At 34.6% G+C, this 22949-nt stretch overlaps 1 protein-coding gene across 10 annotated transcripts in view; it reads left to right on the plus strand.

Moving 5' to 3' along the window:
• Window positions 1-22949, plus strand: part of Tomosyn (syntaxin-binding protein tomosyn) — a 311830-nt gene that overhangs the window by 241301 nt on the left and 47580 nt on the right. For all 10 annotated transcript variants that reach the window (XM_076118943.1, XM_076118944.1, XM_076118945.1 and 7 more), the window contains exon 3: window positions 13163-13345. In XM_076118943.1, the coding sequence (XP_075975058.1) occupies window positions 13163-13345 (183 nt within the window). The remainder of the gene's footprint in view (window positions 1-13162; window positions 13346-22949) is intronic.

Here is a 22949-nt window from a genome sequence, read left to right on the forward strand (position 1 = left end):
ACCTATGAAAATACATGATAACCCATAACCGCCCAGTTTTAAAAAAAATATCATACAAACAGCTATAGAATCCATGACCGCAAATACTTATTTACATACTTTATTAACGTAGTCCATAGGACACTCATACAAGAACCGCTACACAAACATATTACAGGATCCCCTAGCGTCATCTATTTTAAAACCCTTAAAAGATATTTCTCAGAGAACTAATCATAAGTTCAATAAAATTCAATTTCCACCTTCAAAGCGTTCGAGAGAGCTGTCGCAAGCAGTAATCGTGCTCGCAGTGGTCAAGTAATACGAGTATATCTACTATCTATAAAATGTAGGAAGATTACTAGTGTGGGATATGTCGGTAAATAGTAGTAATAGGTCTTATTGTTTTTGGGCTACTTACTAGATTAGTTTATTTGACAAGGACTGTTTTGATTTGAAGTTACTTTAGTTACTTCTGATATATATGTATATAGTTAGTTCTATCTAAGATAAGTTGAAATTAAACTTTTATAATAAGGCTAGTATCAAATGGTAGTTCTGTAAACTTAGAATCATGAGAACTTAAAATCTCTGGCCACTGTTCACGGTTTCCTGGTTATAATTAATATCTACATATAAACTCTTAATTATAAACTCCTTGAAGAAATACTTTTAGTCAACTTACAACCTCGACCTATGCTGCTTAGGTCAAAACGTCAATCGAGAATAGGAATTTTCCGCTTACTCCTGTAATAAAAATATCTCCTTATAGTCATACTATAAATTTTACAGTGATAGTGCTACAAAAATATGCAGACTTGTTAAACAAATGTAAGTTAGAAAATGTATCGTCATTCTTCTAAATTACTCTATAATATCTTAGTACAAAATATCCATAAAAATATTACGTAGATTATATCGTTAGTCTAGCAAGACTTCATTGCATTTTATGTAAAGCTAGCTCACTATATTGCGGTTAAAATGCTTAGCTTGTACAAAGTAAAACGGTTTTCTTGTTAAAATGTTAAACGATTTGCATAATATATTCTACATTTTGTAGTTTGATTAAAAATCTATGTTTATTATTAAGTGCATCGGTATTTACGTCATACGCTTTATCAAACGTAAGGTACTGTACATATTAGAGTATATGTTAGTGCCATATACTCACAATGTAAAAATAACGTTAAACTAATAACTTTAGAATATTGTATTCACACTCCTGTAGCAAAAGAAAAAGTACCAAAAATCTTTTTTTTGTTCGTCGAAAACGTCATTTTCAAATAAACTCCTAAACCAAGTCGATCTACGAAAATATGAATCTACAACACGGACTCTCTTAACGAACAAGCGATCAAAGACACCGAAAAAACCTCGTTACTGATTTTTATTTAAAGAAAATTCGTTCCACTAAAAATACTCTAATAATTTTATCCGGACCAAACCGATAAAATTTCTAACCAACAAAAAAACTGTCGGAATCTTTCACCGGCAATCTTAAAACCTTTGAACAAAGTGAAGTGGCTAAACGTTTGACGGTTCGCCTCCGACACCCGGGTATACCCGGGTATGCCCGGTTGTTCGCCGGTTTTATCCGGTTCTCCGCCTTTGACACTTAAGTGGTTTAGAGAGATCCACTTCCGGATCCGGGTGAAGTTTGAGAGGACAATTAAAGTGAGTTATAATAAAGTTTGTGTCCGGATCATTGAGACTTTATTAAATTGTGAAGTTATTCGTTAAAGAGCTTCTTTGAAACGTCACGGTATATCAACCGGTTTAGTGTTTCATTTCGTTCCTCTTCTTTCATCATGTTAGAGTGATTCTCATACTTTTACATTATGATATTTCTGCAGTGTTGTATGTATTTTTCTTAATATGTTTTTTTATTATTCTACGTAACTAATGAACGATTTACATTGCGCTAAGATGTTTAAAAAAAACAAATTGTGGAACGTGTAGATTTTTGTACAAAAAAATCTTATTTAAATTTCAATATTAGCAACAACAGGTACCAATAAAAAGTATAATTGTTCTTTTCTATATCTCACCTGTATCTCAACTATACCGTTATTGAATTATACTATTTATAAATAACAAGAACTGGGTACAAAAAAATAATACACAGCTATACAAAATACATTAAAAATAAATTGAAAATAAAGTCCCAATAACAACATTTTCTAAAACGTTTCCACCCCCGCACTAGCAGGGTGTAATGGACGGATAATATTTAGTTTCCTTACATTAACTAGATTTCGAGGGTAGTTTACAAATAGGTTTATCTGGAACGCTAAATATTTGGGCTCGAGGCGATACGACCCTTACAAAGTAAATAGTATTTGTTACATATTGGTTACATAGGAATGTTATCTACATTATAAATTGATTTTGGTTTAGGGTTACTATCCCAAATTATACAATATTATTTCAATAAAATGGTTAAAGACAATCTTCACTGTCTTAGAATCTCATTTCTTATACTTTTACACTGTGAAATTATTTATGTTTAAATTGTTTGCCGTCATAGTTATTATGGCTCAAATTTACCGATAGAAATTAGAAACATCCAATAGCTTATTGCCCGAATCGGGAATCTTATTTTTCCAATTATAACTTCCGCACTAAGAATTGCTCTTGTGTCGCGTGGGCTTTAACAAACATACAAACAATGGCAACAATCGCACAAATAATTGTTCTTTGTGGGAATCGAACTCACGACCTTCCGAGACAATGGTAGTGGCATGGCAATCGAAATCACTGCGCCACGGAGGCAGTCATCCATACCAAGACCTCGTATTCTCCAGTCATATTTAGTATTAATTGGGTTGATAAAAAAAAATATACTAAGATATTGATATCACACTTAAGTTTTGTCTTACCACAGTGTACACACAACACGACCGACATTTCACCATTCCTCCCAACCCTCTCAATCTGCGAGTGTCCGACACTCAACATCGGACACTCGTTGCTAATCCGCCGCTGACCGCAACACCCCCGCCCCCTATCTACACCCTAACCCTCTATTAGAGGGCCATTTGTGAGGGCCCACTCTCCTGTTACTGAGAAGCTTTTTAGCTCTTGCGTTTTAATTAAATGTTTACCAGGGTGTGTGTGTTAATTGTGTGTGTCTGTGTGTAGGTGTAAGGGTTTAAATGTAATAGAGCATTCACTTGTAATTGGACATCTTCGTCTTATGACGACTTGCACATTCAACAATGCTAATTGATTTAGTGTTCCTTTGCACTTGCAATTTTACAAACTTTACTGAGAATAAAAATGATGATGTTTACATACATACATAACATAAAATCACGCCTTCTTCAACCAGAAAATCGCCAATTGACACGGACATCACGTAATTTTTTACATGTAAAATATTGCAATTGAGATATGGTAATTTCAACGATTTCGTTAATCGCCATACTGAGTTTTCCCAATGACAAAAAATACTCTAATGAATATCTACCTCAATTACGTGTGTACGTGTGTTGCTGTTTTACATCCTGACTGCGGGGGTGGAAATGTTTAAACAATGAGTTTCAATTTGATATTTGTTCAGATTGAAAATTAATTTCCATACGGAGTGACCTTTGCGCGGATTTAATTTGGCTGCATAGATCCGTAACAATAAAATATCTAATCAAATTGTACGGTGTTTGTTCAAGAGATTGGGAACAGGTTCAGAGCGTGGGTGTAAATGTAAATATTTGGATGGAAACGATTTTGAACACAATACCGACTCGTTGGATACGTGGTGTAGTCTGATATTAGTTTTAATTTGAGTATTTTGTATTATTTTTTTGTCAGTATTCAGGCCCTGACACAGAGACAATTACACTTTTATTTTTTTATTCCTAATAAGTAAGGGTTCTGCGACGAATAAGTACAACATATTCATAAAGTTAAGAATCTTAATATTTCGGAAACTACTGACAGAATATATCTAGAACATTTTGGGCCAGTTTTACAGTTTATAAGTGACGGATAACTTTTCGGATAAATAAAGTGACTGCAAATGTACAAAATTATACACAACTGTACCTATATGCTAAAAACGTAACTAAAGAGCGGAATAACTCTTTCAATATTAGTAATATTGAAAAATACTATCGCAAGTCCACGTAACAAGTTTATCAGCGAAGTGAGCAGTAACTACGTGGGAGGTTATAAAACTAGCATGTTCCCCGGTCATTCACCTGCCACAACTGAACCTCAATAAAGTGGAGCGGTTCATAAAAATCCTATCAAACTGAATAACATCCACCCTTCCTGTTGCCAGGGTTACTACGTGGAGACGCTAAGATATGCAAGTCCTCCTGCTGGCTAAGGATCTTTTACCTAGTATGAGACAAGTTTGAGTCCACCACGCTGGCTGACAAAATATACGTAATGAAAAAGATGATAGCTTCGATTCTTAGCTGAAGATATATCGTTATATCTGTATGTGGAGACAATATGATATAATAATATGTTGGAAGTATTTGTAGGACCCACAAGAAGTGGTTTTGGGTTTAATACTATTTTCGAGAGTTTGCTAGTCAAGTTTAGCTATCACAAACATGCAACTTCTCAATCTATTTGAAGTAGGAGTTTTAATAAATTTTACAACTAGAAAAAAATCCGTTCATTTCTTTTCTGCAATAAATACACGTTAACCCTATGTTTACACATCCCCACTCAGCCGGACATCCGGGACTCTACCCGGGTTTATGATCCGCCGGATAAGCCGCCAGCCGGATAGTGTTAACGGCTTGCATCCGAGGACTTAAGCCGCTATTGAGATCTCTCTGACGTGGAGTATAGACGTGTAATTGGGCTTGTACTCTTGTCTATTGCTTCCCAAGGATATATTCTTCAGCTACTTATTCTGGCTTTAGTAAATTAATTAAATCAGGTATTGCTTTATGTAAAGATAATTCAGATATTTAGAGGCCAAACTTTTGACGTTTATTGTATTTCAATTATACAATTTTTGACGCACGTTACGTTTTGTGAGTGCAGTCAAAGATAAAGACTTAGCTTAAAAAAACTAGCTTTAAAAGCTAGAAAGTTCGACAAAGTGAAAGGAAACTTAACAAAACAGCTGTCAAAAATTTGTCTAAGAAGCTACACAGAAGGGCTGGAACATTGTATTTATCTAATTTATAAAATACTTACAAACACACGTACTATTTCCATTCGCACACATACTCCTTTCTATCTTATAAGTGGTTCAATCACCAGTTGCCTAGTGGAGCATCTGTCCCGGTTGTACCCGGTTGTACCCGGGTATTGAAGCTTCAAGCGACTGGACGGATGCCAAGCGCGATCGTTCCCTAGAGACGTTGAGGTGTTACCGCGATACGTGTGTTAGTTGTGGAGTCGAGTAGCGCAGGCAATATTGAGATGTTTCATGTTTTTTCTCAAAACAAGAAAAAATGGTTAAAATCTGTCATAATTAATTAATATGTGTCAAATATTTCGCTCTGTGGTTAATAGGACAAATGATGTAACAAGTCATGTAAAAAATAACGTATTTATAAGTGTAAAGCCCGGTACATTGTTCGAGTCATTTACTGTAAATGACGTAAAAAATAAGGTGATGATTTATTTAATAACCCTTTTCTGCCATATCTTACTTTTATTTACAAGCTGAACTAAGCGACCCTAAGCTAGGGTAACGTGAATCTTTAACACCGGTAAAAGCCTTGCATATCTAAGTAAAAATATAATATAATTCTTTCAGGAGTACTACAAACTAAAATACTACTAGCGACATCTAGTCTTCGAGACTGAAAACTAAAATTATGAAAATTTTACGAAGTACATTAGTTATTCGTTTCCGTGAACTTCGTGAACTAGAGGATGTATGGAGTACTCCGTTACTCCGTTACTTATAGACCAGGGATATTAGACTGTCCATAAATAGTAGGTTCTTGGGGAAATTATTAGCTGGTGCCTCTGTGCTGGCGCTGTGCCAACATATTAGACTACTGGCTTAAAAGCTGGCGAGCTTAATTTGTTTTAACATGCTTCATGCAAAATGGTAAAGTTATTTCGGTTAAATGCTATTTGAATTTTGTTCATAATACCTACAACTTATTGGATGCAATCTTGATGAATGACAAAAAACAAAGTTTAGTTGAATTATTTCATTCAATACTTAGTAGATATTGTTAAAAATATTTTAATCGGTTTGGTAGTTTCAGAGTTTAACAAAGACTTATGGGTTACTATTGTCTCTTACAAATACACATATAAAACAAAAACGCCTACCTTATACCTTTAGACAAAAACAAAGACCAAAGAACACATTTTGAGGTCAATTCCACAAGTAATGGGACCATATATTTTCATTTAACTATAGATAAATCAGTAACAAAATACCACCACAGATAAATATTTAAACCATAGCCTTTTTTTTAGTCTCATTTAACCAACACTTCCAAATCTACGACAACTTCGGTTGCCTGTCACTACACAACCAGTTGCTTCACTAACCCACTTATTTATCAATATGAAAGCTTCAATGTACATCGAATGAATCAAGTGAACGCAACAAGTTCGAGTCGCTCCACGACGGCTCACTGAAATATTCACTGTTGGTAGACGGTATAACTGTTGATCCTCTTCTTGTATTATGAAGGTATGAGGGTATACCCGTGCAAGGCTTGTTGATTCAATGTGTATTTGTTTAATTGGGTTTTTATTGATTCATGCTTTGTTTTTGTACGGTTGTGATAGGTACATTGTGCTGAGGAAACTTAGTAGAGAGTCTTGGCACAAATGGTAATTCTGAATTGTACTGAGTAATACGGTGTTTTTCAAAAACATGTAGCTTTATCAAAGAGGACACCGTCAGCTGCATAAGGGTCACTGATGTTCTAAATACTCAGTTTTGTGTACCTCCGCCATAGGCGAACCTTGCATATAAGACTTTCTATTAACTAAGCTGTGTAGGTGTCATTGATTTTTAAAATAAAGAAAGTAGCCATGTTTATGTAGGTCTTTACTGACTGGCCTACGGTCATTGAAATAGGTGTTATTGTCTACGGTATTTGATAACATACAATTTGATAAACTATTTTAAGTAAGACTTAGACGTGGCTATACAGCCTGTGTTATTCAAGGCACAACAAAATATCTAGTCCACCAAACTACAGTTATTTTTACTCCTTACTGAAATATTATCAAAATCATAAAATAAGGGCGTAGGTCGCCGACACATTGTGAGCCGGTTTTATTACAAAAAAATATTTAAATACCCACAAAAAATATAACCCCGCTATTTTTCGTGTTCTAGATTAAAATCTAGACTAGCACTGGATAATGTTTCATCGTTTGAATACGTTAGCAAGGCGTGGGTACGATAATAAATAATGATTATTTCTCTAGCTCGGTGGAACACGGCACTGTTATATTTCCGATATTCATTACCGACAGTGGTACCTACGTGGTGTTGCCTGGCTATAATGTATATTTACTTCAGTTGAAGCTAGCTTTCCATCGTACTAAACTATAAAATTAGGTTTTCACCAAATCGCCTATTGTTGAAACAATAAAAAGAAGCTTAAGGTTTATATTGAAAGGCACAAAGTTTTTTTTGTCACTTTAAAACATTTTAAAATTATGTAATTAAAATTAAATGATCCAACAATTAGTACAAAGTCAATCTAGAAAAGTGTCTGATAAAATCAGACAAAAAAGTAAATTATTGTCTGATAAAAAATCAAATCACTTTTGTTCGTGTTTGTAGAATGAAAAGAGCTTTCTTTAATGGTAAAAGAATTAAACATTATTTGTAAACCTCATTTTGATTAACTCAATTAATTACCTGTCCATCAAATAACGAACTCTTCGCAAATAAAACAGCCCTCATCTCTCTCTCTCGACTCGTAAAATATATTACAACAACATTTTGATAAAATCGTAATTTTAACGGTCAAATATTTAGAAAATCTCTTGGGAAACGTTGTACTTTATTTCTCGTAAATGCGGGTGTTTTGTGATGCTTAATTGCTTATTTTTATCAGGTCACAATACTAAATCTTCACTTTATATACCAGGTAGTTCCTTATTGAATTTTATGCTAGCTCTAACAAAATGATTAGTAGCATATAGAACAGGGCTACAGTAAATCAAGTATATTAATCAATAAAGTAATCAAGTCTACGATTTCCTAATACTATCAACTATAGACAACAGAGTAGCTCAGTCTCCCGTGCTGTTGTAACGTGTTCCGCAAGACCAGTTTTCTTCAAGAAATTTTAAATTTCCAACGCTCGCCACTCGATAGTACTAACTCGAAAAAATCGCCCTACAGCAGTATTTTCTCAAAATACCAACTCATTGAGTCGTCATGAAGAATAAACCATTATTTTAAACTAATCTACATGCAGTTCAATATTAATGTCACAGCCCGTTTGTTTGTAGAATTTAATGATATTTCACAGCGCGCCGCACTTTATGTATCGTAAAGTAAACCTGGGGTATATTGCACGGAAAACAATATTTTTACAACCCACCGAGATGGGTTTGTTCAACGGTTTAAAGTATATGATCTTTCAAATATTTTATGGTATGTTTGAGTATTTTTACTGCAAATAAATGGTCCATGTTATGAAAACTTTGTTGTAAAATCGTTTGCAACTGTTTTGGCAAAATGTCTGCTAAATGCCCGGGTTCTGTTTCAATAGTTTTACATTATCAGATTTGATAACTTCCGTGGCTCAGTGATTAAGGAGGTCGCCACGCTACTACCATTGCGTCGGAGGTCGTGGGTTCGATTCCCACACGGAACAATTATTTTTGCGATCCACAAATAGTTGTCTCGGGTCGGACTGTACCTTGTGACCTTTGAGTGTATGTTTGTAAAAGTCCCGTTGACACAAGAGCCATTCCTAATGCGGGAGTCGTCTTTTTTACAAAACAAAATCTTTCTTCATAAATATAATTTTTTCAAACAACTATTTCCAAAGTAAACTAATAAAACAAAATAACATAGCTTTGCGAGTCTCCAATTTTTAATTACAGGGCGTAAAAACTAAGTTGTATTCACAAAACTACTGCAAACTCTTTCAATTAGCGAACTTACATAATGATACACGTCGCGAGTCACATGACACTTTAATTTACAGTTTTTCAGTCACTACTTTCAGTTAATTAGCTAAACTTTGTCAAACAAATAACGAACAGAGTTGCCGACTAATGTCAAAGTTTGTAATGACGTCACTACGGTAACTACTTCATTGAAAATGAAACTGAACAGTTTGAAACTTATTGTTGAGAAAGTACCTAATTATATCACTTAGCTTTTAATAATTGCTTTTAAAAAGAACTGGTAATTTTAATAATTTCTTACTTATTTATGACTCGCCTTGTAGATACAAAATATTGGCACTCAAACATAACTAAAAACTCATCGATAATTTGTGACATTAACTGTTTTTATACAGTCATTGTAAATAACAGGGGTGAAGCAAGGATCATGTGCATAAAATCATTTGTTCGGCGAATATTGTTTTAAACAATCGTCTGCTCAATCCTTGGGGATCCGGGAAAATGCAATTAGAGACTAAGTGAGAGGATGAATTCTGCTATTCTATTCACAAACACTAGAAAACCTTTATTCACAAACACCTTTGATTCTTGTTTTTAGTAACTTCGCTTATCAGTTATTTGAGTCAGCGTCGCAAAGACAGGTCAAAAAGCTCTCTAAATTTGCCCTGATCATGCTCTATCAGCAATTATTATACTTCTAATGTCAACGTGACTGGCAACTCAAGTCGTCCGTTAAATTGTAAGATAATTAAAGCAAAAACACGTCTAACAAGGCTCGTGTTTGGAACAAACTCTATGAAAGTATAATGTACTTTTTGGACAATAAATCACAAAGTTGTCCGTTACCTATGAATTGTAGTAAAACTTGGGCGTGCAAGTTAATCCGAAAAGTTTACAACAAAAATGCATATTTTAGTCGGCTGAGGAATTTTCTTGCTGTAGAGCTAATTTTTATACTCTTTCTTCAGCGGACAACCAGATAAAAGTATCTTGCTATGTATTTAAATTAATTATTTGTGAATGTAATATGTAGTCCTTGGTTTATGAATTAATTTAGTATATATCTTTCTTGACTTTTTATAAACATACAAACAACGTACAACCAAACCCAAACCAGTAATTGTTTATAACGAAAATATTTCTTCGGAAACCGAACTCACGACCCTGACGCCCAAAAGGCCATAAAGTGAGTACCAGCTCTTCTATAAACACGGTCGGAAATTCTTTAAAAATACATAGAACTTATTTTTCCCGTGACCAAAGGTCAAAGGTCACGACAGAAGACACTTAGTTATACTTCGACCTGGCTTGTTATTCACAAAAATACCTAGACGTTTGAAAGCACGGCTATTTAGAAAATTGCCTCAATTTACTTAAAATTGATTCAAAGGCGGCCGATAGAAAATAGGCCCATTATACAAAAGAGCTACGTTTTAAAAATCAGAGCGTCTTTATCTTCAAATTGTAATGTCTGCCTTGAATAACCTCTTTTTTGCTTTATTCGGTAACTGTACCAAATAAAGCACTTCAAATCAGTATTTGAACATCTGATTCTGGTCCAACTTATAAATCTATATTCTTATTATGTATGGTTGATGGTCAACCTAGTGTCAAAGTGGTTCAAGCCGCTCGACGACAAATCTATGAAAAATATTATACAGTGAAGTCTTAGTAATAGGGTTCACTTTACACTTTGGGAATACGGAACTCTGAGGCCACTTGTTCAAAAAGGGGTCGTAAATGCGCTTAATAGCAGCAGACAATCTAATATAATCATATACATACAACACTAGCTGACTCGCGCAACTTCGCTTGCGTCACATAAGAGAGAAGGGGTCAAAATTTTCCCCGTTTTAGTAACATTTTTCACTGGTACTTTGCTCCTATTGTTAGTAGCGTAATATCCCCGTTTTAGTAACATTTTTCACTGGTACTTTGCTCCTATTGTTAGTAGGTTATGGGCTATCTAACACTGAAAGAATTATTCAAATCGGACCAGTACTTCCTGAGATTAGCGCGTTCAAACAAACAAACAATCAAACAAACAAACTCTTCAGCTTTATAATATTAGTATTAGTATAGATACAAGTTAACTTTCAGATCAAAGCATGCTAGAGAAAAAGTGACCACTACGAGTAGATATCTTATACATTGTTGCTGAGCGCTTAACTCAAGAATGGCTAAACCGATTCCACTAAGTCTTTTTTTTAATATCATAGTTCGTCAGGGCAGCTAGTTGTATTTAAAAACAAACATTTCTAATCCTTATCCCTTACTAAAGATACATTATTGAAATGATCAGTTAGTACCTAGAACTATTCTAGTAACATTAGCAACATTTTCCTACCTTCCCACACTAATGTAAGTTTCTTTGTGATGTCTAACAAAAGAGGTGGTAGTCTCGCCCACGACACAGACTGACATAAGTGGTTCATAGCTTGACGAAGGTCCGACAGGTCGCAGGTTCTTTGCCGCGCAGGCACATTTTACTCAAAGACTGGGTATTCTTGCTACTTTGCTAATGTACGTCTGGAATACGCTACTTATGTATTTGGTGTTATTTAGAGAATATTACTGATGATTTTAGTCTTTCTTGTATATTTCTTTTGGTGAGAGTGCTCAGTTCTGGAGGCAGTAACTTAATGAAGATGGGACATTTTAAAATAATAATGTAGATAAATATCTAGTTGGGACATTTAATAAATATTTTATGAACTGGTGAATGTGAACACCACTACCTTGCGCAAGGTAAGCAGGTTCGATTCTCACGCGAAAATGTTAATTCGATTAACGAATACTACTAGCCGATCTTTGAAGTTATACTTTGTTTCTGGTGTACCTATGTTTGTGAGCCTCTTAGACAATATTTCTAAGTACGCCGCTTATAAGCTCTCAAAAAAGTGGGTTGTGGAGTGGAGTGGGTTTGGGATCGCTTCGATTTCCTCGAAACGATCCCAAACCCCCTCGATTATGACAATATACTTCACAATAACACTTAATTCCACCGTTCACCGCTAGATGTCACCATTTCAATAATTTCACAATTGACTTCGTATTTACATAAAGACCTTTTCGCTTTATTAAATTACTTTTTGACCTTTTTTCATTATTTGAGGATGAGAGGATTTAGGCACGTCGTACTTTAGACCCTCGGCCGACAGGTGACCAGGGACCCGTGGATCCTTGCGGACCCTAGCCTGAGTATTATGGGTTATAATAGACCGACACGATTGCCAATAGTGGGACCTCAATTGGGAATTATTGCGACGTTTGTACAGATTGAGGTTGTCAAATTGATTTTGTATAATCTCATACACGGGTTCACATTGATAATCCGCTTTTACCAATCTTGAAAAGGTTTGACAATTTATTCAAATATAGATACTAATAGATACTACTTAAGTGATTTAATAAAACATTATGACTATAAAGATTTCCCTAAAATTCGCTATTTTTTGCTTGTTGCTCCTATAAATAATTATACATAGTCATACGAGTATAGATGATAGAGATGGGGCGAATGTGCGAAGGGTGCAGAATACAAACGGCTCGGTTGCTAGGCAACGGCTAGCTCTGCCGTGTGACGTAGCTAATAACGGCGTTAAATTGCGTGAGCGAGTAGAGGGGTTGAATTAATGATTGTCGCTAATTAAGTACTAATTAAAATTGATGATTAATGTATTATGTAATACAACCAGTCAAGAGATTTCATGGAATTTATAAGATGTGTTAAGTAGCTGTGTCGCTACATGATTTGAATGGTTTTATTACTTTCTTTGAAGCTTAGATCTATAGCAAAACGAGTGTAAATCTTTCAAAAATTGATTCTGTTTTGATCAACCCATAATCAACTCTCATAAACAACTCAAAATAAATGCAATACAGAACGAAAAATAAACACTTGTTAAGTAACAAAAGCTGCTATTTTTGTAACAGGAATTTTCTGTTAATATATTCCTATGTAAATTTCCTCTTAAATTTTAATAGTAAACCATTATTTTGTAACATTTCAATCACTCGTTTACCATTATTGTTCTTCTTTTTTAATAACATACCATTGCACCTACTACAAAGATCAATCAATCTTCTTTATTCCTTTATCCCACGATGTTTTACGAATGATTTCCTGAGCGCGCCACAGTCTGGGCGGGCCCGGCGTGGACGCGCACGTGCGCCACGAGTCGTGCGAGGCGGTGCTGCACGCGCGGTTCCTCATCAACGAGGGCGCGCTCGTCACCGCCACGGCCGACGACCAGCTGCATCTGTGGACCTTCCGTCAGAAGTCACCCCAGAGGCTACACTCACTCAAGTTTCAGAGAGAAAGGTATGTGCTACTTTAAGTTTTTGGTTTTGGTCTGAGTTTGGTGAGTTTTGAGGAAGATGGTTTGGGAATTAAACTATTTTATGAAAAATACTATTGGTAATATTATAATGCAGCGGGTCTTAAACGCCATTGAGATTTTAACCGCGTTTAAGACCCGTTGTACTATAAACTTATGGTACAAGTCGCGAGAGTTTAAAAACTATTGGTGTCAAATAAGATTTATTTTTGTAAAATTAATAAGACCTAACCCCTCCCTCGTACAGGAGGAGTGGGCCTTGACCAGCAGTGGGAGAGTAACATGTTAAAAAAACAGTGGAGTCTAGTAGATGTTGGTGGCATCAAGTGTTTTGACACCATTCTTAATACAATGTTAAATGTGGTTATAATAAGGGTTCAATTCTAACACAAGCCGTTTACTCAAAACTCATCAATAACTAATTATCTAAAAACTAGTTGTATTGCACTAGCGTCTGTCTAGGACACTAGGTTCACCTGTATACCTACTGTATAAACACTAACACTCGTCTACTTGACTGCAAAACTTTAATGAAACTTTACTATGATTCTTATATCCACATTAGACTATACTAAATACCTAATTAATGACTGAATCTATGCAATAAATGTAGGTGAATGTAAAAGCATAATTCAACCAAATTAGCAAACTAGAAAACTTACCTTTAGAATATCCACATCCGAAATATAGAATTATATAAACTGTGTGTTGTAGTTTAACTAATTTTCAAACTAAAACTTAAGATTTAAATCACTATACATTGTTACTATAGAAATGTAGAATTACACTCGAAATAATACATTTACATAAGTCTTATTTCATGGCTATAGTTTGATATAAATATAGTATAAATCCCTGAAGCGTACTTTTAGCCTATGCGTAATTAAAGTGTTTTATGCGTGATGCTCTTAAAAATATTAGGTCGGGGAAAAAGTCTTTTCGCATTATTTATTTATTTATTTATTTAAACTTCTTATACATAAATTGTATAAAGGCGGACTTAATGCCAAAGGCATTTTCTGCCAGTCTACCTTGGGGTGATGCAGAGATTAAATGAAGTAGGTGCTTAAATAATAAAAGAGGAAAATTAATTTGAGAAAGAGGTTTACAAATAAATAACAATGGTTCATGTGAGTGTATATAAATATGGATAAGTATATACATACATAATTATTAATAATGATAAAATATTAAATACGCATAAATCAATATATTATCTAAATAGACGATATAAAAAACATACTATAAACTAAATATAATACTTATAAATATATATATATATATATAATTCATAAATACAAACTATGATAAGTGTGAAGTTTCTGCAACTTGTTTTAACAAGAGATCCCGAACTTTGCTCTTAAACGTAAGACGGTTAGTGGACATCCTGATTTCCAGAGGGAGCGCGTTCCACAATAAGACAGATTGGACAGGAAAAGAAGAGTTGACAAACCCAGAAGTGTGTGAAGGGCAGAGAAGAAGAAGATTATTAGAGGAACGAAGGTTACGGTTGTGATTATCACACAGATATTGAAAGTAAGGAGTTAGGTAGGCTGGGGGAGTAGAAGAAGTAAGGAAAGAGAAGAGAGTCGTGAGTGCACGTAAATTACGACGCTCACAAATGGGCAGCCACCTAAGCTGGGAGCGATATGTAGATATATGATCATACTTGCGGAGGTTGAAGATGAATCGAATGCAGTTGTTGAGAAGGCGGTCAAGTTTATTGAGGAGATCTGCATTCAGGTCGAAGTAACATACATCACCATAGTCAATCAGTGGAAAGATTAAGGTCTGCACAAGCATTGCTTTAGTCGTGGATGGGAGAAAGTTTTTGAGACGATACAGAGCCCGCAGTATACCAGTGACCCTCTTGCAAACGTTAGATACTTGAGCAGTCCAGCTCAGAGTTGAGTCCAAGCAAAGGCCAAGATCTTTCACAGTAGTCTCTCTGGCTTCAAGAATCACGGTTCATTAGGTTTCTTTCAGTGAGCTCGTGAGGTACCCTAATATCGAGCTTTTCTATGTAGAGAAAAGATTTTATTACAAGTTCATACATACTATAATGCGAAAAGACTTTTTCCCCGATCAAATATTTATGATACAAATATCTACTTCCAGTAGAACGTTATAACGGTGAAACATTAAAAAGTCGTTAAGTTATATCAATTAAGCGACACAGTTTACAAACTAACTGCTTACTCGCCGAAAACAAAAAACCACTCGGCCAGAAGTGAGTTCACTAAAGTTTATTTGACAAATTATGTGCAACAAAGTGTTTGTTGTTTGCTATACTGACATTATTTGAAGTTACAGACACATTAATATGTTATGTACTGCATAATATATTATTATTAATCATTCTATGCGTGTTCTGGACTATTTAAAAATATGACAACAAGAAAAGACGCGAAATTGACGAAGTTTATTCTGATCAATTAAAAACACATAAAAATAATAAGGCACTTAATCACATTGCGAAGCAAATAATCATTCGATTATTAAACCACATTTATAGCTAATTTTCGACCACAAACTGTAAGCCTAGCGTATACAAACCTTTAACAAACGAAACAAACTATCTGCCCTTTAAATTTCATACTCCATATTCCATTACAACTGGTACACATAAGTCAGTGAGCAAGTGTCACGAGTGGCTCCACCTGGCGTACACTCTGCCGCTAATGTTTTGTACACACGATTAATTACACAGAGCTCGGTTTTTATTACTTTTATTATATCTGCGGGCCGCACGGCGAAATTTACTGTTATTGGTGTTTTTGCGCTGAATATATTTTAAATGGAATTACATATTTTTGATGGTTTATTTCGTTTCGTCAGAACCCCTTTAGTCTTTCAGTTTGGTTTAAAATTCCTTATTTCATAGACTATTTAAAGTTGTCAAAGTGTTTTCAATCAGTAGGTATTTGTCTTTTGTATACAGTAATATTTTAAATGCAAATTAAAAAAGTAATAATAAGATGTAATGTTTTTAAATTGATGTTAGAAACTAATAAATATCTGACTGTTACGAAAAAGCTGTGGCTCGTTCTCTTCAATTTTATATTTTTTTCGGTCTGAATATCATTTTTGTGTGGTGCTTATAGATTCGTATATGTCACAAAGATATTCATTTTTATAGTTAAATGAAAACTCTTTTATTTTAAATCAACGACTAGAATTTTCAAATAATTTTACAAACGAGAAACTCTCATCTAATGCACAGTAATTATGCAAATGTTTCTCGTCATTTGACAGTTACCTAAGACGGGGTGTTAGAACGTTACATTTGCATGTCTGCAGGCGCAGGGTTAATTATGTGAAGAGGTCCGACAACCCGCCGCCGCCGACCGCGAGTCTTCGTACCAATTTTGTTAGAATGTGATTGGGACAAAATGTTTTCTTTGTTTGGGAATTTATAATTACTTGTTATATTCAAACTCAACTCTGTATGTGGTTGAATAGTGGTAGTAGTCCTTTACAAAAGTAATGTTTCCACTACTTGAAAAAATTTCAATTTAGTCTATAAATCTTAGTAAAAATTATCACTTGTTACAAATGTTAAAGAAACTATCGTGATGCAACCTTCCACACCTGAGTTCTTTAGAACAGTTCTTGAAGGTATGCAAAGTCCCCAACTCTCGCCTAGCCAGCGTGGCGACTCAAAGCCTAAACCCTCGCACATTCCAGGAGGAAACCCTTACCCAACAGTTAGTTTTAATGGGTTAAATTTCTAACTAAAAATCCTGGTTAAGAATAAGCTCTATATACAAGCCCTAGTTCCCAAAAAATCTCACAAAAATATATTTATGAACAAAGTGAGCGTCAGAGTCCCGCAAGTCTCCCGGTCTCCCGGTCTCTCGGGTCCTTCCTTCGTTACGAGTCGGTTCGGTCATTTCCGCCACCATTCGGCTCTCAATACACCCCGGACGTCGTTTTGACACATTTCCGCTAGACGTAGCTTTTTGTCTTTTTCGTCTTTTTACTGTGGTTTACGTGTCAGTGGGTTTTCCGATTGTGGACAGATATGTGTTGGAAATTGGTTTTTATTTGCTGATAATTTCTTTTGAAAGACATAATAATATGTGTATTAGTGATAATTTGTCAGTAATTCCAAATATGGTGAAGAAAAACACCGTTATGAGATCTGCCTAAAGTTTTAATCACATTTCTTGAGGGCATGCAAAGTGCATCGCACTTGGCCATGGTGGCCTCAATGCCTTACCTCTCCCTCATACGGGAGGAGATAATTGCGCAGTGGGAAGTAAAAAGTTATTTTTTTAAGGTTCATCAATTTTTTGTATACAGAAACACTTCAAGGTACCTAGGAGGTAAAATATTTTCTTAGAAATAAATTACAAACGTCTAGATTTCATCCAAAATACTAAATAACAAAATACAACAGTCTACAGTGAAAAGAGCATTGTCTGTCATTATTCCTTTGTGCCGCCAGAGGTCGCGCGCTACGGGTATTAATTATCCTCCCGTTGTCATGGCAACGCGGTTGTCGCTTTGAAAAAAGAGCCCACGGTAATAAACGACTCTCAGGAACGCGGCACGCTCTTTGATACAACATTTAGTGGAAATTATATTCATTTAGAATAGAAATAGCTACGTAGTTGCAATGTTAAGGTGTTTGCCGCGTCTAAAAGTTTTCAAGGATTAGTAAATAATAATAAACTTAGATAAGCAGCTCAAGTTAACTGTATACTGGAGATAGGTTATTGAAAACGGTTATCAAACGTTTTCTTTTTCGAACAACTTGAATGACAATTTAGTATGTACTTCCGTGCAATACATAATATCATGCCTGCAATACGCGAAAGTTTAGTCAGAGGTATATGAAATACACCCACGTTTCGCCTTAACAATGTAAGTCCCATGTAATAGGGAGTGAGCCTATTGTCATTATATAAACAGTTATACAAAATAATAAAAGAAACCTAGCAAAAAAAGGTTTAGTAAATAAAGAAAACAATTTATTTCCTGTTGCCTAGCAACGCAACAAAATAACAAAAGTCTTGTTCCGTGGGCGGGCATCAAACCTGTTATTATATTATATTACAAGGATTCTAAACGTATTATTAGTGCGTGATTAATAATAGATTTATACACAATATGAGTAATAGTTAATATATTTAGTGTTTTTGTGATATACAGGGTGTTAGGCATACGGGGTTTCAATTGAAACAGTCTGGACTGCTGTCGACGAGTTCAAATCAAACAATTTTTTATTGATATTCACCGTTTCGAAGATACTTTAAAATCTGGAAATTGTGCGATTTTGTTCCAAACCAGTGGACAAAATTAACTATATTACTCAAAGTTATGTATTAGATATAGCACAGTTGACTAATTACTAGACTTTTAACTACTAATTGTAAGCTATACTATTAATTATAGGCTACTATTGAAAAACATTCTTATATGAATCAGAAAAGTTCATTACGACTTGGCCCGACTTGGGAATCGAATCCTAGCTCTTGTAATCGGCAGTCGTACCCGGAGATACTAATAAAATTACTAAAAATACTGTTTTTGTACGTATTTTTATCCATCCTCTCATTCTATGAGATGTTACAAAGATAATGTTCCATATTGTGACAGTATCACACAAAGGAGTGTTATCGCGGAAAATTCAGCCATCACAGCCTTTACGATATCCGATAATGGAATATCTCCGAGCTATTAATAGTTTACTGCTTTGACGATACATAATAATATTATGATCAAAGGCTGTTGAACATACTACCTGGATATAAATGCTGTTGGGAAGGTAATTTTACCTTCGGTACTTAATATATAGTTATATTAATAGATGAAATAATTATTATAGTCGTTAAGATAATGAGAGATAAATAAAAAAATTGAACCCATTAATGTCCCACTGACGGTCTCCTCTCGTAATGAGGGTGAGTTCTTCATTGTGGAAGATTTAAAAATAAATTTGTAAATGAAAATATCATTTACGTTACAAAGAATTCTAGTATTTAAGTCACATTTGTTGGGGTTCCTATTAAAAACCAGTATCTGTCATAAAATATATACTCAAGAATATAAATCTTAACTACAAAGAAGAATATACATTTCAAAAAACATCATGCGATGATGAAACCTTAATTAATAATGCAAGATATTTAAATTCTGTTTCTCAAACACTTGTATTGAAACAAAATATATTCACAGACACATCGAAATCTCTCAGTCTCACAAGTTTAGTAACTACGCAATAGTGGTCCACTGCGGCCTCCACAAAGGGGCAAGTACAAGTACACAGAGGCTCGGTACAACTCGGTACACAGTGTCGTGTTCTAACTACAGACGTGGTTCGACACAATATCGTTGCACAAAGACCGCCCCGGGTTATCGTGATACGGACCGGTTAGGGTTTAGTAGGGCTGACAAATATTTGGCGGTTGTTTAGTTATAAGTATGTCTTAATTGTTTTCCGGTTTCTTGTAATTAATCAGGTATTGCAATTAGCTGAATTTAAAAGGATTCTGCAAACAGTTAATAATATTGATTCAAAAGTATGACTCAACTTTTTAGCGTCGGTCAATCTAAGATTATTATGTTCTTTTTCCCGATCCAAATTAATGTAATTGTGTGCACTTGTTACTGTAGCACCAGAGCTAGAATTGTTAGATCATTAACCTCGTTTGTTACAAAAACTTATAATCTATATAATCAATTGAAAATGTTTGATAGACAGTAAGTCATTTGCTTAAAAGAATGGCACCGTTTACAATAAAAAATCTACAAGATTTCACCGATCTATGCCTAGCAGTTTCATAACACTACTAGATCGTTTACTTAATCTATACTGCCTGTAAACTAGACTAATTCCAAATTGAATTCTGTAATTAATTCCTCAAGCTCGCTGTCAGCCCTACTCGTTAGCTATTACACGCGCAAATATCAATTAATTGTGTTGTGTGACGCCACAACAGGCAGGGAGGTGATTGTTTGCTCTCTATTGCCATCTATCTATACATAGCGGCTATAGATGGCTATGTATGGCTATACATGTCTAGATTGTCTAGGTGCCTATAACCGTGTATACATGTTAGTGCTTTGTTAAACTGCCTAGGGCATCTAAGCGGTTATGTAGGTGATACCCAATTGTTAGAATTACAATTCTAGTATAGAGCTATTTATTATTCCTTTTAAATATTTGTTTTGATACTGGCTAAACAGCCGAATATTCGTAGATTTACATCTCCTAACTAAGGGATCGATGCGTCACTGGGCTATCCTACTTTCCTTTAAAATTAATATAACAAAAGCGATGATTTTTATAGATATATGGAAATACGATTTTTTTGCAAACAAATATACTCGATAAATTTGATTAAAATTTGGCACATCGGTAGCTTATAACCTTAATTAACATATAATTCATTTTACCCTATGAAAATACTTCCACGCGGCAAAAGACACTAGCAGAAGCCAATTATTCTATATATAATTCTTATTTAAGTTTCACACACATATATAGATGTTTAATAACATAAATGTATTGACACGTACTTAGTACATTATAATGATGTTCGAATGATCCCAGTAGGTGTAACACTAGGCAGTAATGAGAGATACACTGTTTGTACATCGTGTTAACAGAGTCCGTTGTTTGCTTTACTCCAACACGATGATATTTCCACAAAGATTACTCGTTATATACGCCTAGTAATACAGGTTTTAATGATGATGGTATATGCCTAGGTAGATCTAAAAACAACTTAGCTATTACGATTTTGTAATGTTGCCATTAAAGACTTTTGTTGTGGTAGTGATAGCGTATGTGACTGCTGATCATAAGACTCGGGTTCGATTAGCGGGTCAGGTTATGTGATATCAGGGTTTTATAATATTAAGATAGCCTAAGGTCGGTGTGGCTGGTATTTGGTAATAGGCGCTTATAACATGGGACCGTACACTTATACAAACAGCAAAATGTACACCCATACTTTAAAATTATGATGTGACGGGTCTTAAACGCAGTTAAAAATTAAAGCTAACCTTTAATTTTCTATTGCGTTTAAGACCCGCCTTACTACTACTACTACATACTTTGCCATTAAATTACTTAAAAACATATCTGCCTACATCTTAGGATATAACAGAAAGTTAACGAAACGAATTTAAATACATGCAATAAGTCCAAAAAATGTCCTTTTAAATGCATAAATAAATATAAGTAAATTAATAGGATAACTGTTACAACCTTATGATAATTGTTACACAATTAATTGTGTATATTTCCCGTTACACGATTCTTAGCTAATATCTCGTCTCCTACAATTACAGACACCGTCCCGTTTTCCTGTTGCTGTAAAAGTTAATGAACGATAAATACAGACGATTAAATAAAGAGACGAACTTTGTGGGTACTTGAGGAAATACAATATAACTGCTTTATTACCAGTTGTATCTATTCACAGACCTTCTAGAATAAACATTTAACTTGTAGAGGCCTAAGTCTGGTTTATTTATTTACTTAGTTGGGTTCTAAATCTAGTTAATTTGTCGTAGTATATTGCCCTTTTAAAAAATAAACTGGTTAGAAAGTTAGTTTACAAATACGAATAGTAGCCTTTTAATTTATATTGAGTTATGCATTGTGTATACAATTGACAATAGTTTATGATAGCAAACTTGAGTAAGGTTTAAAAATAGTTATTTCGGTTTGTTAAAAGTGTGGAAATCGATTTTTTCAATTATATTTTTATGCATTCGGTTGCACTATCGGCGGACCTCAAGTATTCAATTATTTGCCTATAGTCTAACCCTCTTATTCATAAAAATATATGAAGTTATGAAAGGCTTATAAATAGTTTTGTTTCTTCCAAATAGGTTTATAGTGTGTTTATGAATAAGAGATTAAAAGTATACTTAAAAAAATACCACATTTAAATATTCTGGAAACGGAAATCTTAACATCCCCTAAATCGTTATGAACCAAAGACAATGGCTCGCCATAGACAATTAGCATTCAGAGAGTGAAGAGCATTAATCATCCTCTCCGCTATCGGTAACTCGTTACTCGATAATGAATCGTCGGCGCGAGCATTACTCGGTTACGTCGAGCTTACTCGACCGCTGAGGGGTTCAGATTACGTCACGTGCGAAACGGTTAATTGTATAGCAATTATGAAATATAGAATGAAAATCACCAAAAGTACCATTAATTTTTCATACTTATACCAAATTTAACAAAAGGTATTAAATAAAGACACTCCATGTAAAATACTGGTTATCAGCTGCATCCGGTGATATTGGAAGCCGACTCCAACATAGTTGGGAAAAAAGACTAGCCGATGATAATGATTGTCACCAGTTGGCGTAAAAACGGTATAGCGAATATGAATGGAATAGACAAATGCTTATGTCGTATATATTGCATATTGTTTTATTTAGTGAAAAAATTGTGACATCAGCTACATATAAATAAACACCGTGCTGATACTAGTTTCAACAATACAATAAAACCAGTCTTAACTAACTTACGGCGGAATAAAATACTAAGACCACAATCTTATCTCAATTTTCTCTAAATTTCTGTAATCGACGTTTTACCAAATATACTGCAAT

This window comes from Anticarsia gemmatalis, chromosome 10 (assembly GCF_050436995.1).
Source record: "Anticarsia gemmatalis isolate Benzon Research Colony breed Stoneville strain chromosome 10, ilAntGemm2 primary, whole genome shotgun sequence".
In the NCBI taxonomy this organism is placed as follows: domain Eukaryota; kingdom Metazoa; phylum Arthropoda; class Insecta; order Lepidoptera; family Erebidae; genus Anticarsia; species Anticarsia gemmatalis.